The 19,687-nt window shown below is 37.8% G+C and overlaps 1 protein-coding gene across 2 annotated transcripts in view; it reads right to left on the reverse strand.

Annotated features, from left to right (window-relative positions):
• LOC309843289 (uncharacterized protein) overlaps positions 1-19,687 on the reverse strand; it is a 235,139-nt gene that overhangs the window by 34,724 nt on the left and 180,728 nt on the right. Inside the window, exons 4-5 of one of the 2 annotated variants that reach the window (XM_082688633.1) lie at positions 14,350-14,394; positions 2,377-2,475 (exon numbers count right to left, since the gene is read on the reverse strand). In XM_082688633.1, the coding sequence (XP_082544759.1) occupies positions 2,396-2,475; positions 14,350-14,394 (125 nt within the window). In that variant the 3' untranslated portion in view covers positions 2,377-2,395. Of the gene's footprint in view, positions 1-2,371; positions 2,476-14,349; positions 14,395-19,687 lie in introns of both variants that reach the window. The other variant, XM_082688634.1, reaches the window with a different exon arrangement.

The following is a 19,687-nucleotide window of genomic DNA, read 5'->3' on the forward strand; positions in this document are numbered from 1 at the left end:
CCCAAAACCATAAGATACCTAGGAATAAACATAACCAAAGAGGCTAAGAATCTATACTCAGAAAACTATAAAGTACTCATGAAAGAAATTGAGGAAGACACAAAGAAATGGAAAAATGTTCCATGCTCCTGGATTGGAAGAACAAATATTGTGAAAATGTCTATGCTACCTAAAGCAATCTACACATTTAAACCAATTCCTATCAAAATCCCATCCATTTTTTTTTCAAAGAAATAGAACAAACAATCTTAAAATTTATGTGGAACCAGAAAAGACCTCAAATAGCCAAAGGAATATTGAAAAAGAAAGCCAAAGTTGGTGGCATCACAATTCCAGAGTTCAAGCTCTATTACAAAGCTGTCCTCATCAAGACAGCATGGTACTGGCACAAAAACAGACGCATAGATCAATAGAACATAATAGAGAGCCCGGAAATAGACCCTCAACTCTATGACCAGCTAATTTTTGACAAAGCAGGAAGGAATGTCCAATGGAAAAAAGACAGCCTCTTCAATAAATGGTGCTGGGAAAATTGGACAACCACATGCAGAAAAATGAAATTGAAAAATGAAATTTTCTTATACCATACATGAAAATAGACTCAAAATGGATGAAGAACCTCAAAGTGAGAAAGGAATCCATCAAAATCCTTGAGGAGAACACTGGCAGCAACCTCTTCGACCTCAACCTCAGCAACTCCTTCCTAGGAACATTGCCAAAGGCAAGGGAAGCAAGGGCAAAAATGAACTATTGGGATTTCATCAAGAACAAAAGCTTTTGCACAGCAAAAGAAACAGTTAACAAAACCAAAAGACAACTGACAGAATGGGAGAAGATATTTGCAAATGACATATCAGATAAAGGGCTAGTGTCCAATATCTATAAAAAGCTTAGCAAACTCAGCACCCAAAGAACAAATAATCCAATCAAGAAATGGGCAGAGGACATCAACAGACATTTCTGCAAAGAACACATCCAGATGGCCAACAGACACATGAAAAAGTGCTCCACATCACAGGGTATCAGGGAAATATAAATCAAAAAACCACAATGAGATACTACCTCACACCAGTCAGAATGGCTAAAATTAACAAGTTAAGAAATGACAGATGCTGGCAAGGGTGTGGAATGAGGGGAACCCTCCTATACTGTTGGTGGGAATGCAAGCTGGTGTAACCACTCTGGAAAACCATGTGGAGGTTCCTCAAAAAACTGAAAATAGAGCAACCCTATAACCCAGTGATTGCACTACTGGGTATATATCCTAAAGATACAAACATGGTGCTCTGAAGTGCCACGTGCATCCAAATGTTTATAGCAGCAATGTCCACAATAGCCAAACTATGGAAAGAACCTAGATGTCCATCAACAGATGAATGGATAAAGATGAAGTGGTATATATACACAATGGAATACTATGCAGCCATCAAAAGAAATAAAATCTTGCCATTTGCAACGATGTGGATGGAACTAGAGGGTATTATGCTTAGCGAAATAAGTCAATTGGAGAAAGACAACTATCATATGATCTCCCTGATATGAAGAAGTGGAGATGCAATGTGGGGGGGTTAGAGGGTAGAAAAAGAAAAAATGAAAGAAGGTGGGATTGGGAGGGAGACAAACCATAAAAGACTCAATCTCAAAAAACAGACTGTGGGTTGCTGGTGGGAGGGGGGACGGGAGAGGGTGGTGGGGTTATGGACATTGGGGAGGGTATGTGCTATGATGAGTGCTGTGAAATGTGTAAACCTGGTGATTCACAGACCTGTACCCCTGGGGATAAAAATACATTATAGGTTTATTTTAAAAACTAAATAAATTTAATAAAAAATAAAAGAAGTTAAAGGAATTTGAGACTCTGGAAATGTAAACTCTCTAGACAGACAGTCAAATCCACTTCCACATATGCTTTTTTGATTGAAAATAATTAAGACGCCAGGTATATTTTTGTACTCTTCCTTTCTAGTGCCCTTGCCCTTAATATGTGTATGTGCATGCACACGCACTTTATGGCTTTCGTTCCTCAGTGCCCATGGATGATATGTTCTTGCTGTTTCAAATCCTTCTCTATGCACAGCAGATGAAAATTGCATTGTCACTGCTAACACTATAAATCCCGTGTTGTGTGAAATGTATGTGGGTTTGGGTCTTGACAGGAATAGAAATTCAACACCACCACTCAGTGATACAAGATTATCTTCACAAGTACTACCTGCAAGGCCAAACCATCCTGTCATCAAATTTCTACTTAATATGTGAAATTAATCAGGGTGATTATCAGTTGGTTATTATGGCTTTTGAAAGGCAGACATAGGCGTACACAGCATGGAATACATGGGATTGTGCTCACTCAGCATTTAGGAAGACATACTTAACTCTTAATGTGTCCCATTTCCTATGGCCCATTGTCCTCTGCTGTGCTGAAGCAGAGCTGTTGTTCTGCATTATCAGCTATATTTCTTGTGCTGTCACCATCTGGAGGAGGAGAAAGAAAAAGGAAGTATTAATGTAATTTTCTCTTATCCAATATGTGCCCAGTCTCCAGAGAACCCTAAGACTTTAAGGTATAAGGGATATCTAAAGATCAGAAAACCTATACTTCTGTTTGGTGCTGGAATCTGTTCTGACAGTTTTAACTCATTTATTCACTAATTTATTATTAATTATTAATAATGTAATAATAATAAATACAATTTATTATTAATTATTAACTAATATATTCACCAATGATTTCAGCCAAACAGGATTTATGAGATTCATTCATTTATCTATTTTTCTTTGAATATTTATTTCATACTGGGCTCTGATGATACAATTGAGAAATAGCAAAAATCCCAGCTCTCATGAATTTTACATTTGAGTAGGAAAAGAAAGACCAAAAACCAAAAATAATTAGCAAAAAGGTATGATGTCAGGTATCATTAAGAACCTACATGAAATAGGGAAAAGAATTGCCAAAGGGAATGATGGGGCTCAATTTCAAATCAGATGATTAGGAAACACCTCACTGAAGAAGTATCCACAGAAGAGCTTTCTAGATGAAGCCAAAACCCTAACCCAAACACTTACATCTATAAAAGCTCTTAGATGTATAGTGCCTGGTGTTTTTGAAGAGCAAAGCTCCTGTGTGGCTAACACACAAGAAATAAGGGAGATAATAACAGGACACGTGGTCAGAGAGGTAATGTGATTAGAGGAAATGATATGTAGATCTCCTGAGACATTGTAGGCTACTGTAATGATTTTTGCTTTTTCTCTGACTAATAGGGCAAGTCATTGATAGGTTTTGAAGGATTGAGTGGCACTATATTGACATTCTAAAAGACGAATGTCTATATATTTATATATTGGTGTCAATATAAATATAGATATGGATAATTTCCCCCAGCTTCAGTGTGGAGAATAGATAACTGGGTTGAAATCAGAATCAGGGAACAAATGAGGAGACCATCACAATTCACAATTCTCTAGACTAGAATCATGGATGGCTTGGATCGTGTCACTGTGGTGAATGTGGTAAGCTACAGAATTTTAAACATATTTATGAAAGTAGAGCTGATAGGATTGGCAGCCAAAGAAGTGAATGCTGGCTATAAAAGAAAAAGAATTAAGGATGACACCAAGATTTTTAGCTTGGGCAGCTAAAAAACAATGTAGCTATAATCCAGATGGAGAAGATGTCAGGGGAAGCAGGCTTTGGGAGATAGGACAAGTCTGCTTTGGAAATGTTGAGTTCAAGTTGTCTTTGACTACTTAGGTAAAGACAGTAGGTGATATTGCACAGGTCTGCAATTCAGGGATTTAGGGAGAAATCCAGGCTGGAGAATACTTTTAGAGTTCACTCATATTTAGATATTTAAAGCTATGATTATTTAATATTTAAAGCTATGATTATCAAGGAGTAGATTTAAATAAGGAGAAATATCCAAATATTTTGTTTAATGGTTCTATATGTTAGGAAAATGGGAAGCTAAAAGGAATGACCACTGATACAGAAGGGAACACACTGGGAGGGGTAAGGGCCCCAGAACACCACTGAAGAAGGGTTTTTAGAAAATGGCTATGCCTAAAACTACTATAATGTTACAAATCAATTCTCTCAAGTAAGAAAAGTGGGAGTGAATAATATGTAAAATTCTGCTGATAAGGAAAGGACGGGAAAAGCTGAGGACTCCTGCATTAAGCAATGTGTTTCTAGGTGATTTTGAGAGTAGTTGTGGCACCAAAGTCTCACTAGAATATTCTTGAGGAGAACAAGCTTCAGAGAATAAGTTTAGCCAATTGCTTTGAGAAGACTGTCAAATAGAGCAGAGAGTGATACTTAGGGAGAAATGGGGCCTCTGTGTGTGTGTGTGTGTGTGTGTGTGTGTTTCAAGACAGCACACATCACAAACAGATTTTATTCTTAATCTCTGGGAATGGTACCAAATGAAAGTCAACTCATTCCATCTTTGACCTGTCTGACTTTTACACTTTATTTTAATCATCCACCAATATCTCTCACCACCATCTCTGTTAAAATCTTCTTGAATTAGTGACCTTCCTGAGTTATTTTTTTCCTCATACCACCAAGCCATCATTAAAGGTTTGGGTTGCAAACTCCAGTTTCATTGTAGTATGGGAGCATCTTAACACCTATACAAATGTCCTTCTGAACAGGAAGTGCAGAGATCTAAACTCCCTTTTTCTACATCTTAAAAAATAAACACTACAGGGAGTACAAGACAGGGATGTCTCTGTTTTAGTCAGTAGTTTGGCTTCCTTTTTACCAGTAATCATACTTTTGGGGACATAGTGTGAGAGTTGCAGTTGAGGTTCCTATGTAAAAATATGCATCCATAATTATTTTAAAGAAGCAATTTGTAATTCTCTTTGTATTATGCCACAAAAGAAATGTTTGTGAGGTAATGCCTTCTTACACTGAAGATTAGAGTGCACCAATAGGTTTTCTAAACTACAGAATAAACTTGGCAGTATCTACAGTTTTTGTCAATTATCATCACAAACACTACGTAACAAACCACTTACTAACCTCTGTGCCCAGGATCCATGAAATGGAGAAATGCTGTAGACTCTTAGTAGACAGGACTGCAGATCACTTGGCAGACAAAAGTGAGAAGGTGTTAAAAATAATGCAATTCATTTTTTAGTGCTGTTGCAATTTGCTGTGTTTTTCTAACTGGATCAGGATATATCCTAAGTAGTGACTATTAAAAAGAAAAATAAAGGTATGAGAAGTAAACTAATATAAATCTAATTATTAAATATGGAATAATGTTGTGGTTGTGAAAAGTTCTTGAAAAGAATTCATTATCTCAACCCCTTCACTCAGTTAACTGTGTGTCCATAGACAAATGTATCATTTTTTCACTGAATTTATGATAAAGTTTATATATTTATATGCACTTTTTTTGGTCTGCTCCCCCTAGTTAACTGAAAACTCCTTAAAGACCTAAACCATATTAATCTTGATCCCCAGAGTATCACTAGCCCTTAGCACATAATAGTACCCAGTAAGCACACACTGAAGGAAAGAGGGAAGAAAGGAAATGTTGAGTAATCAGGAGCCAAATGAAAGGAAGAGAGAGGAGACTGATAGGCAGAGGGGAAAACAGAATAGTGGGTTCTGAAGAGAGAAGGAATGTGGCATGCAGACCTGGAAGCAGTCTGTCCAGTCCAGTATGATTGGCTGACAGGAAAAGGACAGAATAGGCTTAGAAATAATCCATACACTGAGGGCACAAGATGCAAAGGTCATTTTCAATAGTTTGAATGGCAGTGATATTCTACTACTATGTTCTGTAAGAGAAAGTTGTGTGGCAAGATTTCTCTTAAAAAAAAATTAGTACTCTGGTGTCTCCCACAGAAGTTCTGGGAAGACATGGCACTGAATACATACTTACCCAGGTATACACACATTTCTCTGTCACTTCTCCTGAGCCAACCACTTCAGGGAGCTGGGAGGCTTGGAGCTTGGAGCATGTTCCAGGGAAAAGCTGTTGCTGATCTTTCCCTCCAGCAGAGTCTGGAGAGTGCTATTCAAGGGAGCCTGACTAGACTGTGTGTACAAGCTTGACTGGCCCTTTGGGAGATAAGGAATACCAGCTGCCTGTGATAGGTCCTGGGGCTACTTTAGGGTTTGAGAGTGCTCTGAGCTTCCCCACAATGCTCCCACTACCCAACCAGGCCTCAGGAGAAAGGTCTCTGTCTTCTGTGTAGAAAACAAAGCACATCACATCCCACCAAGCACATTATGTAACTGAAAAATGTCTTCCAGAATAACAAATTCAAGTCCATAAATGGTGGGGCAAAACCTCTTGTCTCATAAAATCAAGTGGAAACAGTATTTTGAAGTGTCAAGAATGATATAAAATACATGAGGGAAAAGATGAGACTTGGAGAAAAAAATCTGAAAACGAAATAGGATGATATTCAGATTTTCAGGAAGAGAAAAGAATTCAGCAGGCTATCAGAGTTAGCTAGAAAACAATTTCCTTAACCGCAAGAGAAAAACAAATAGGCACTCTCAAAGAGCAAGAATGTAAGTCCTAAGAGAAGTCTGCCTGTCTTGTTCTCCACCAAATCCCCAGAGCCAGAAAAGTACCTGACACATAGTAGGTCTTAAATGGATTTTTGTTTTCAGAATTAATAAACTTGAAATTTGCTTCTGGCTAAATTTAATGAAATTTTTTGAAGGCATGATGTTAAATGACATGTAATCTACTTAGGGTAAAGGGGATCAAGATGGAGGAAAAAATGCAACTGTAGTAAAAAATGAAACGAAATGGAACATTGGGGTTTCCTTCAATATGCCTCGACATTTGACTCTTAACCAAAAAGTAGCAAATTATTATTGATCACTCATACAGGCCATAAATATCAGTCAGTCATGGTGATGCCATAGCAAACTACCAGAGTCAAAAGTGATTAGAAGGTACATTTAGACTAAATAAAAAAATGCTTAAACAAAAACTTTGTAAGACTCAAGTACTTGGCATGTAATTGTATGAATAAATGTTATTTTTAGCAACGAAGTTCATATTTAATAGAATACTTAATTTCCTTTTATAATGTCCAAATACTTGTTAAATGTCAAGTAATGGGCTTTGTGTCAGCATATAGCCATTAATGCTATGGAAGTAGAGAGATTGGTAAGGAAAAAAATGCATCCCTGTTGTTTCATGCTGAGTAGAATATCTCCTGTCCCTTGCTGAGTAAGAGAGGGAACATGCTAACAGGAGTAGTGTAAGGGCCTATTTAGCCAGAGAGGCCCCACTCCAGTCGAACTGCCATTTTGTTGTTTATGTTGTAAAACTTAAATTGACTCTGCCCACCCCCCCCAGGGGAACTTACTTAAAAACAAGTCCCAGAAACCAGTCCCAGGTAACAAAGCCCAAATACAAGGGTGGGTGAGGCCAGGTGGAGACATCCGATGGGGGGGTGGGGCACATACTCTTTCCCTAGTTACCAAGGATAGGTCCTGGGTATGTCCCTTTGGGCACATTTTGGGCACCAATTCTGACCAAGGTGATAGGCTGGTCTACTAGGGGTAAATTGTAATTCAATTGGTCACTTATGTGTGAACTAATATGACTGTGCAGCTTTCTCTGTGTGTTACAATTTCATTGGCCACCTGTGCATGGCCAGGCTCAACCACATGGCCTTTGCTTTATAAAAGTTAGTCTGTGTAACAGAGAGAGGTCACCCTCTCTGTAAGGGGCAGCGCCGACTGGTCTGTTTGATGGTTGGTTTGATTCTTGATACTTGGCATGAAATAAAGCTTTGCTTGACCTTCACTTTGTATCAGTCTCCTTTAATCACAGACCCATTATTGGGGGACGCAACATTGGGGACCTAACAGAAGAAAACTGAATTTTATGGTCTCTGGGTGACATTCTGTACATACAATGATATGATTTTCTATCAACGACTGTAGTATATAAGGATGATCGCTACTTCTTAGGTTCTTGGAAATTTTACAGAGCAATTTCATCTCATTCTTTGGGATTTTAAGAACATTTACACTAGTCAAAAAACCATGGATCGCCATCTAAATATTTTTTAAATGAACTATTTTTAGAAAATCCCCAAACACATACTGCAAACTGCATAAAGAAGTATTACATTCTCCTTCTCTGAATATGTTTGCCAATAATTCCAACAAATTTTGTACGACTCCCATTTTCCCTTGGTATATAGGAAAGCATGTAAAAACAAATAACAGCAACTTTTCAGAGGTCTCTCAGGATGATGGACATCTCCTTTATGGCTCTTATGGGACAGAATCACTCCTATCATATTTTTAACATGGTTCTAATAGTAAATGTTTATTGACTTATTTTACTTATTTTACTCCCACCAATTTTGTATCACCCATCACACTAATTCATTCCAGATGATGAACTGTCCCATTGGAAGTATGAGTGTGTAGCACTGCCAAACTCAGGGAGGCCAAAAGAACATTTTATTGGTACCATGTACTCATCTGGAGAAGGGTGGCTACATTGTTCTATAAAAAAAGTCTCTAAGATACTTAATTTATCACATTGCTTGGAGCACAAACTGTATCTTTGAGGTTTGCCCTGTGAAAACATGTGCAGTATCATTAGGCAGAATGAGAGAACAATTCTATGGAAAACAAAATGAAAACTTTCTTGTTTCTGACCCTTTGGAATCATATTCCACTATTGATGAGGGAACAGAAGGCAAGCGGAGTGCAAGCACAGGCCACCATCTGCACCCTCCCCCCCAGCCCCCCACTCCTGGGTGGGACATGGGGGATAATCTTCCAGGAATCTCCCCCAACTATCTTGATGTTAATACCTTGCTAGAGAAAAAACCTTGAAAATGGCAAGGCCTCTGGTGTCTGGTTCCTTGTAGTCCTGTTTAGCATATGAAAGTTCTTTAGAAACCTCCCTTTCTCTTACCTCCCCCCAAATCAGTTCCACCTAGGCGTGGAGGTGGGGGAAGATTGCAGGGTGTCAGCCTTTTGCTTTGTCCTCAGCCAGCATTCTCTTCCCTCATCCCTGGGAACTGGGTGAAACCAGTACCCGATTGAATTAAAACCTACCAGGGACCCTTTCTTAGGGAAGTTGGCTGTCAGGATCATGTGTGTGGGAATGTCACTTAGACCATGATGGATTTCAGCCTTTACTGTTTCTTGTCAGTGTCCTCTACTAACTACTTAAAACTACAAAATTTGGTAATTTCCTCTTGTAAATCTTTTCTAGTATTTTCCATGTTTAAAATAACAGGACAGTACGCAACCTTCAGGACAGACAGTGCCGGTGGCATGGCATGACATTTCAGTCCATTCACCAGGCACTCATCTGTAGCCTAGGACTTGATGGGGAAAGGAAGGGACACCGCCACCCCTCCAGGGTGTTTGATGGCAGGAATGCCTTCACAGGGAAGGCAGGATCATGGTCAACAGCTATGTCTTGACTGAGGGATGCCTCCATTCACCTTTGACACAGGGGAACCTCTGATGAATCCCACATGGGATGCCAGCCAGGAGTCCAGGGGGATTTGGTAATAGACTTTCTTTACTTTTCTTGGAGTGTGGCCTCAGTAGGCTTCTTCAGTTCCCAAGGACTCTACCTTAGGGTGCCTTTTAACCCATTGGAAGCAAACTACATTGCAAAACTTAGAAAAGGACTGAGCTCCTGGAACACAGCATGGCCTCAGTGGGATCTATCAGTTAGGTCTCCTTCACAGCAAATAGGGTGAATGGACCTAGGGGACCTTCGTGGCTCATGCCTAGGCCTTCACAGCTCTACACCAGGGCCTCTTGAAGAATGTGTTTACCTGGATGTATCTGGCTGGTAACCCCCTTCTGACATATTGGATGATGATTATGGAACTAAGCTGCCTCCTAGTAAACCCAGGTTGCTGGCAGATACACAGGCCATCCCCAGCAAAGGGGACTCTGACTTTCTCCCTCTCTCTGTGTTCCTCCTAACAGATGTGGGGGCTTCTCCTTTACTCATTTCCCAGGTTGATGGCTGTAACTAGAGCCAACTGGGGTTAGTCTCCCTCAGGACAGAGACATTAAGTAATATTTCCAAGCAGCTGCAGAAACTCACTTTGTTCCAGAGAACACAGAGACTATCTACAAAGTCAACTTGGAACTCTTAGAGTACTTTGACTTTTTTCTTGACAGTCATTATCATGTCTAAAATAATACATTTATACTTCTAATTCTTAATCTTTCAACTAGAATGTCTTTTCTTTCATTTCTTAGGTTGAATCTGCTGTTTGCTTATTACATCTTGGCTTACCTTTTGAATTTGCCAGAGCACAACTTGAAGCAACTTCCCTAAGAAAGGAGTGTAAAAGAGGTAAATTTTCTGAGTTTTCCTGTTTGAAAATGTTTTTATTCCATACCTGTATGGTTAATAGTTTGGTAGCTGATGAAAGTACATGTTGAATTTTTTTTTTATTGGTTTCTAGGTAATTGATAATACTTTTTAAATATCATTTATATTATATTAAAAATGTCTTTTATTATCTCCACTTTTACACTCTTTGTTTTGTTTCAATCCTGAAATTTCATGATGATGTATCTGTATATAAGTCTGTCTAGAAAGTATTAGATTCTCCATTGAGCCTTTTTCTTTTTGTTGTCACTCTCTCTTATAGATCTATATTGTGAAATGCTTAGTTAACTCTTCAACCTTATATTTGATTTGAAATTTTTTTAATAATTTTGTCAGTCATGTTTAAAAACATGATCCACTGTATTCAAGAAAAGAAATCTCAGTAGGTCTTTGAATTGTTGAATTTTAGAGGCAAAACCTTTTTTTTTTTCCCCAGGAGACATAGACCCTTACCCAGGACCAAAATTAAAAAGTAGTAGTAATAGTCTTTGCCCTTCCTCGCCACCTCCTCCTCTTCCTCCTGCTTCTCCTCATTCCACTATTGGTAATGATGTAATGCTGCTGGGGACATAAATTAATACAACCTTCCTGGAGGGCGCTTGCTTAGTAGAGACTGACGCTTTAACAGGATGACTATAACCTAACCGCTCATATGTACAAAGTCTACCTCTAAAAATGTATAACCAAAAAATTATAAGAATACCATAAAATACATTCAAGAATAGGATAACTCATGGCCAATATTGAGAAAAGATATCAGTTAAGTTACACTTAGGTGCAGGTAACCAGTGAAAAGTTCCTGAATTAACAGAGTGACTTATTTCAAATTAAATATATTAAAATGGGTAGATTCAGCATCAGTTAACTCAGTGGCTTATACATATCATTAAAGAAGTGGGCTTTATTTCTCATATTGGCCTATGGTACCTGTCTACAAATAAACTAGCAAGAATTTTGCTATGATTAGTAATTGATTAGACTAAACAAGATTGAGAGTAATTTCTGAAAAAGTTGTCGAGTTTATGTTGGTAATTAGCATGTGGTCAAGCTTGCCACCGCAATTGATTAATTAAAGTTTTGGAATTTCATATGACCATACAGGAATGAATCTCACAGAGGTCTAAATCTAGGACCCACTGACCTTTGTTTTGGGGTGACAAACTTTAACTTTACTGAATCTCAAAGAGATTCAGTTGGTTTGTGCTTAGAACTTAGTGCAATAGACAGAAAGATATTCAAGTCTCCAGAGCAGCTGAGACAGAGTCAGGCAGGGGTTTTTGGGGATGGGTAGCAGAACACAGGAGTACAAAACAGGAAAGACAAGCTTCAAAAATCCACATTCTCACCATGTATAAGTGGAATGATTCCCTTACATCTCACAAACCACTTACACCTCACTTACTTGAAGTGAGCTATTTTGGGGGTTTAGACATTGACCCCTGGACAAATTCCTCTTTTGTTCAGTCATCCCCATAAGCTTACATAACTTTTGTCACATTGAAACTGTGTCCTGTGTCCTTCAGTGTTTTTCTATCACAGATACAATTATCTGTGCTAATAATCATGCAGGCGGTACACTGTGCAAGTCTCACAATTTTAAAAGAATTGGAAAATACGTAGGACAAACATTTAAGGATAGAAACTTCTATCTTACTAGGACATTGTACTTACAAAATAGTGTTATTTTCAAATTAATTGGGACTGGATTAGTAAGATTCAGTCTTAGAACTTAAGATGAGCAGTAATCTGTGTGTACCAGAGACATGAATGCTTATGTCTGTAAAATTCACTGGGAGTTGCTAAAATTTATGTGATTTTGAGAAACTCTTTGGAAAATTCTGCAGAGCTGAAGAAAAACATCATAGAGACAATATCAACATTTAGAGAAAATAATCTGAACTTTGCTTTTTGGTATAGGGATGTGATGACAATGATGATAATAATATATCAATGACATGTATCTGTTTAATCTCATCCATGGAGTAAGTGATGCTTTTGCTGTTGAAAGGAGAAATTCATCAAAGCTTTAAGTGTTCACCTTTTTAAATGCAAATGACAGTAGTGCTGACATAGCAAACTGAATACAGAACAATACATCACTAAGTAAGCTTTTTAATTCAAGATAAAGAGATAAAGCACAAGCAATATCAAGGACTGATCATGAGTAACTTCAAATAGTCTGATTTTAGCACATCACAGAGTAAACTCAGAATTTTCATGAGAGGAAGGGATCCAGTACCCATCTGTGGAATTTGAAATAGTGTAACTTTACAGCAAAGGAAGAGACATAAGCTTGATCCACTTGCCAGGGTCTATTATTATAATGTTATTTTTCCTTATTTTCTTGCATTTTTCCTCCAGTTCCAGTCATTGTGAAGATCCACAAGATACTTAAATAGCAAAGAACATAGGCTATACTCATACTCAACTCTCAAGCACAGGTCAAATAATTGAGGTCCTTTCTTCTGCTAGAAAAATACATCTGTAAGATGTCAAAAATGTCTTGTGTCTTTAAAGATAGGTTATAGAGGTGAATGGCTAAGTGCATAACCCTGAGATGTCATGACCTGGATTTGAATCATAGTCAAAATGTTTACTAATCATGTAATTCTGGTCAGACCTTTTAAAATGCTCAAGCTTCCCCCCCCCCCATCCATCTGTATTCATTGGGCCATTATGAGGAATAAGTTAAATAATGTATATTAAAAGTTACATAAAGTTTTCTCACAATCTTAGCAAGTTGATCTAGTGTGGATCACTATACAGGCAAATTTCATGAAAACTATTGCCAAGTCATGACCAAAACGTCATTATATGTCAAATATTTTTTTCAAAAAATGGTAAAAAGGAAGTTCTGTCTCAAATTAGAAAGAGGAAGAAGAATTTCAGAGTAAAGAAATCAAGTTGACACTGGTGATCCTTGCATGGCCCTGAGGACTGGGTTTCTGTGTGGACTGTGGTGAATAGTGACGTGGCCTTATTTGAAGGAACCTTGAAGCTGGCTATAAAGAAGACCACTCACAAAGCCAGGATATTTGAAGTGACATTCTCTAAAAATGAAGGAGACAAGCTACAGAACAGAATTCTTTCCTTTATGCTATGGATGGGAAAAATAAAAAGATCTTTGAAAACTTGAATCCCTAGTCCTGGACCACACATGAGAAAAGATCAGAATTCCATAAGACAACACAATTTTAAAATATTACATAAGAGAGCAAAATCAATATCTAGAAATGAAAATACAGAGTATTTTAATATAATAAATAGCCTAAAAATTGTTAAATGAAGAAAATTAAAGAACTGTTAGACATGGGAATATACACATATAAGAAGAGAAAGATAAACATGAGAAATGGGAAGAAAATAGAGAGTTCTAGCACATTTATAATGGTAGTTTCCAGATGGAAGAATACACAGGATATTTTCTGTAACTTTCCATATTTACTTAGGGAAAATGTCAAACATGAGAGCCAAGTGAAGTCATTCTTCAGGAATAAGGCATAATATTAGTTATAACCTGACATTAACAGAATTAAAATGTCCCGAATAAGAAGTGAGTTATCAGTAAGAAGCAAGACGTCAGTACAGAAATTCAGCTTCAGGATGGAGTAACAGGAACCAGATCTATGCTTCCAAGTGAAACTATTTAAAAAATGAATGAGATTATGAAAAAGTGGTTTTCAAGACACTGGGCACCACAAAATGAAGAAAAATGATCCCTTAGAAATGGGGTGGGGAGGAACATGAGCCCTAGAAAGACCCATGCTTACTGCATTAAGACATTTTAGTATGGGGCATTACAGAGGACAGACCCAAGTCTAGTTCTAGAGGTCTCTGCATTAGCAGTAGCTGGAAATCTAGAAGGTCAAAGTGGCAGGGGTTCATGGTAGGGAATCCTGTGAGGAAAGAGTTGCAGAGAGAAAATTTCAGAGATCAGTAGGTTTCTTTGAATATTCAGCTGTGTACTTACCAGGCTTGCATGTGAGAAAACTCATCAAGGACAGGAAAAAAGCACCTGGAAGAATTAGAAGGAACAGTGATTGATGTTTACACAGAGCTAGAAATAAGGCCTGCTCCCCTCTGATACTGGAACACTTGGTGATTCCTAGAACATGACACAAAGTGTTTCTTTGAGCTTATGTACTAAATTTAATGTTCTCTTTCCTAATATCCAATATCTGTTAGTTATGGGTCATTTTTTATTAGGTGATATTTGTCCTCCCCAAAGGTGGTATTTTCCCACATTCTTCCAACTTTTTTTGGCTTTCTCAACTCAGACCATGAAGCTAGCATTATCTTTGTATAAGAGGTACTCCTAAATTTAGCATAAAAATTATAGCCTACTTGTGGTATATTATAGATCAATTGATCTGCTCATGAGCCCTTCCTAAATTTTGAGAAACTTTTAGTGTATATTAAATATATTAATCTTCTTTGCTCTGAATTCTGATAAGCAGGTTAGGCTAATCAACTGTCAAAGAAATTACCTCCAAAGCCCTCTAATGAATATGCTTTCTTATTTATTTATTTATTTATTTATTTATTTATTTATTTCAATTTGCTTTCTTTTCTCTTCCAGTTACATTGTCCATAGAAGTCTTTAAAAATACTTCAGAATTTGTTGATTTCTCCGGGGCCTAAGGATCTTGACTGAATGTGCCTATATCTGTGCAGAAAGGGTATTCTTGGATGCTTCCATATGTTAATACATTCATAGAAAAATACACCTTCTGCAGCTTTTACCTGCACAAAATAGGCACTAGAGTTTGAGGAAGCATTCTTACTTTTCCTATTACAGAGTTCTTCTTTTTTTTAATTTTTTTATAAACATATAATGTATTATTATCCCCAGGGGTACACTGTGAATCACCAGGTTTACACACTTCACAGCACTCACCATAGCACATATCCCCAATGTCCATAACCCCACCGCCCTCTCCCTACCCCCCTCCCCCCCTCTGCCATCTCAGTTTGTTTTGTGACATTGAGTCTCTCCTAATACAGAGTTCTTTAAATTCAAAAAAATTTAACTTTGCTTCAGTGTTAAACAACAAAATTTTAAAAAGTATTAAAAATATATAAATTATAAAATTATAAATTATAAAATTATATTTTAAAAAAACTACTCCAGAGAAAATACTGTTTTTATCATAGTACACCCCCGCCCCCAGATGAGCATACATGTTTGAAGACATAAGTCCTTTTTCCAATCTAACAGATTCACAGAAAGAAAAATTCTGTGTGGGCTCTACCAGTAACTGTCTCATGTATTCAGGTACTTAAGACAACAACACTGTCAGTAGGGTGCTGAATTTACCAGAATAGCCATCCTGTGATGAACCAGACTGCCTTAGACTGTACTGAGAAATAACTGCTCCAATTTCTCCCTCCCTGTTCACTCTCAGCTGCTCAGAGGGAAAGTCTTTCCCTTTGATTTTTGCCTGAGTTCCCTTATCTCAGCAGAGCCAGAACACTTACACTGAAAGACTTTGGAAAAGCTGTGGGAGCAGCAGGGATTAGGGCAGCTGTAGAGTCCCCTGGGTGGCAGAGGAACAGAGCCCAGAGGAACTCAATGATTTTCCAGCCTGCCTTTCCTCTCAGCAGCCTGAGGACTTGTCCCCGTGTCTAAAAGACAACTTTGTATCAAATCACAGGTTTTCAAACCCGCAAGGATTCTTTGAGATTTCTTGGAAGTGCCTCTAATGATGTGCTTTTAACAGGGACAAGGGGAACTTTAAGGGCTGGTGGGTCTTCTATCTTATAGAGCAGATTTGCTTTTAGCTTTTTTTTTTTTTTTTTTTTTAATATTTGGACTTCTTACAATTTGAATTAAAAAGTTTTGAGTACTACTAATCCAAGTGACCACCACAGTCTTCTCTATTCCTGTCATGCTGATGAAATTCTAGAATTCAAGTGAGGTTCATTGGGGTGAAGCCTGGAGCTGATGACCAAGAAGGAATTCTTGAGACATCTTTGGTGCAAAATGATGATTTATTACAGCACACAGCAGGACCCATGGGCAGAAAGAGCTGCTGCCCAGAGGTTGTGAGGAGTGGTGATGATTGACTATGGGATTAGGGGAGGTGAAGAAAAGGGAGGGTTTCAAAGAACTTACATGTTTTAAAGGAGACACACAGGATACCAGAGGCTTGGCTGTTTGTCAAGTTAAGGTGGTTTTTCCTTTTAGTAAGGCATTAATGGTAAGATAGTTGAGAGCTTCCCAATGGAATGTCACACTCCTGCTATCATCTGTCCTTATCAGTGAACTTTAGGTTTAGAAGAAATTTAACTTTACTTACATTTCCCTCTGCCTCAGGCTCCCTCAATTTTAGGGAGGGGAAGATGGTGTTAGGGCTTTAGGAACTGAGTTATGAGTCTTTGGAAGTTAGGCTGTTGGTAAGAAAGCCTCTTCCTTGTAAATCACAAAGGCATTTGTAATGTGAGGGAGACTCCGGCCTTGCAGGATTGTGATCTCTACAAGTTAACTATTTGTTTTTTCTTGAGGGCAGCCAGGAGTGCCTGAGGAATGTCATACAAGTCAGGGAGTGCAGGCTGGAGGGGGTGATGTAGGGTGCCAGCTTCTCCTTTGTCCTCAGCTAGCCTTCTGTTCCCTCATCACTACTATAAGGCTTTACTCCATTAATACCCAAGTAAACAGCCAACCTTTTGACTTATCATTTTAACTATTTGACATTCATTTTAACACTGATGTCACCCAAGTAATTTAGTCACAGATTTCTAAACAAAGTAAAAACATTCTGCTAGTCTTGAAAAATTTCTTTAATTCACAATATGCTATTTTTAGACAAATTCAAGAACTTCTGTTTCTTACAAGTATTATGTCAATATAGTTTCTCTGTTGAAAATGTGGAAGATTGCAGATTGACATTATCAAACCCTGATGTAACATTGGAAGGATTCAAGCTCTAGCAGAATAATTTACTGTCAACTATTATTTACTCAAGGAAATAAAATAGAAATAGACATTATTTTGGTTTTGTCCTATTTCTCTCCTTCCTGGTCTTTAGTGAGTCATCTTCAAGCAAATATCAATTTATTGATAATTCATTTGGAACAATATTGTCTGTTTCTGCCAGAGTATTGTCTTTGCTGCCAGTGGACTTCACTGAGGTAGCCAAACAACCGGCCATAGATGTCTTCCACTTAAGGTCACTCCCGATAGTCCCATTTTATCTGGAGTAAAAAGATACTCTTCTCCCTTGAATTACTAGTGCAGGACTGAAAAGAGATTGCGATATTTAGCAACTTGCTCAAGGGTTGAGAGGTGAAAAGAACCTATGTTCCTGGCCTTACAGCCTGTCTTACCTTGAATAACTGATAAGACACAGACCAAATCTTGTTCAACTTTCTGTATTCTTCAACAATTTAAAAATGTTGTCTGATTCTCGATCTTCATTAATAAAGTTAAATGTGTTAATGAAATATCATACATATTTATAACTATAATAAATTATTTATCTCACAGCCAAAATTATTGAATGTATGTATGAAAGTATGTATGAAATATCATACATATTTATAACTATAATAATTAGTATCTCACAGCCAAAATTATTACAGGAAATATAGGAAATCCAATTTTTTTTCCTCCCCAGAGACCATAAAAAAAAAAAAAAATGATCCATACACAATACCTTTTTTTAAATTTTATTTTTTATTTTTTATAAACATATAATGTGTTTTTATCCCCAGGGGTACAGGTCTGTGAATCGCCAGGTTTATATACTTCACAGCACTCACCATACCACATACCCTTCCCAATGTCCATAACCCCACCCCCTCTCCCAAACCCCCTCCACCCAGCAACCCTCAGTTTGTTTTGTGAGATTAAGAGTCACTTATGGTTTGTCTCCCTCCCCATCCCATCTTGTTTCATATATTCTTCTCGTAACCCCCTAACCCCCAACGATGCATCTTCACTTCCTCATAACAGGGAGATCATATGATAGCTGTCTTTTTCCAATTGAATTATTTCACTAAGCATAATACCCTCTAGTTCCATCTACATCATTGCAAATGGCAAGATTTCATTTCTTTTGATGGCTGCATAGTATTCCATTGTGTATATATACCACTTCATCTTTATCCATTCATCTGTTGATGGACATTTAGGTTCTTTCCATAGTTTGGCTATTGTGGACATTGCTGCTATAAACATTTGGGTACACATGCCCCTTTAGATCACTACATTTGTATCTTTAGGGTAAATACCAGTAGTGCAATTGCTGGGTCATACGGTAGCTCGCTTTTCAACTTTTTGAGGAACCTCCATGCTGTTTTCCAAAGTAGTGGCACCACCTTGCATTCCCACCAACAGTGTAGGAGGGTTCCCCTTTCTCCGCATCCTCACCAGCATCTGTCATTTCCTGACTTGTTAACTTTAGCCATTCTGACTAGTATGAGATGATATCTCATTGTGGTTTTGATTTGTATTTCCCTGATGCTGAGTGATGTGAAGCACTTTTTCATGTGTCTGTTGGCCATCTGGATGTCTTTTTTGCAGAAATGTCTGTTCATGTTTTCTGCCCATTTCTTGATTGGATTATTTGCTCTTTGGCTGTTGAGTTTGCTAAGCTCTTTATTGGACACTAGCTCTTTATCTGATATGTCGTTTTCAAATATCTTCTCCCATTCTGTCAGTTGTCTTTTGGTTTTGTTAACTGTTTTCTTTGCTGTGCAAAAGCTTTTGATCTTGATGAAATCCCAATAGTTCATTTTTGCCCTTGCTTCCCTTGCCTTTGGCAGTGTTCCTAGGAAGACGTTGCTGCAGCTGAGGTTGAAGAGGTTGCTGCTTGTGTTCTCCTCAAGTATTTTGATGGATTCCTTTCCCACATTGAGGTCCTTCATCCATTTTGAGTCTCTTTTCATGTGTGGTGTAAGGAAATGGTCCAATTTCATTTTTCTGCGTGTGGCCATCCAATTTTCCCAACACCATTTATTGAAAAGGCTGTGTTTTTTCCATTGGACACTGTTTCCTGCTTTGTCAAAGATTAGTTGACCATTGAGTTGAGGGTCTATTTAGGGGATCTCTATTCTGTTCCACTGATCTATGTGTCTATTTTGGTGCCAGTACCATACTGTATTGATGATGACAGCTTTGTAATAGAGCTTGGAGTCTGGAATTATGATGCCACCAACTTTGGCTTTCTTTTTCAATATTCCTTTGGCTATTTGAGGTCTTTTCTGGTTCCATATAAATTTTATGATTCTTTGTTCCATTTCATTGAAAAAAATGGGTGGGATTTTGATAGGGATTGCATTAAATGTGTAGATTGCTTTAGGTAGAA

This window comes from Mustela nivalis (assembly GCF_964662115.1).
Source record: "Mustela nivalis genome assembly, chromosome: 10".
NCBI lineage: Eukaryota > Metazoa > Chordata > Mammalia > Carnivora > Mustelidae > Mustela > Mustela nivalis.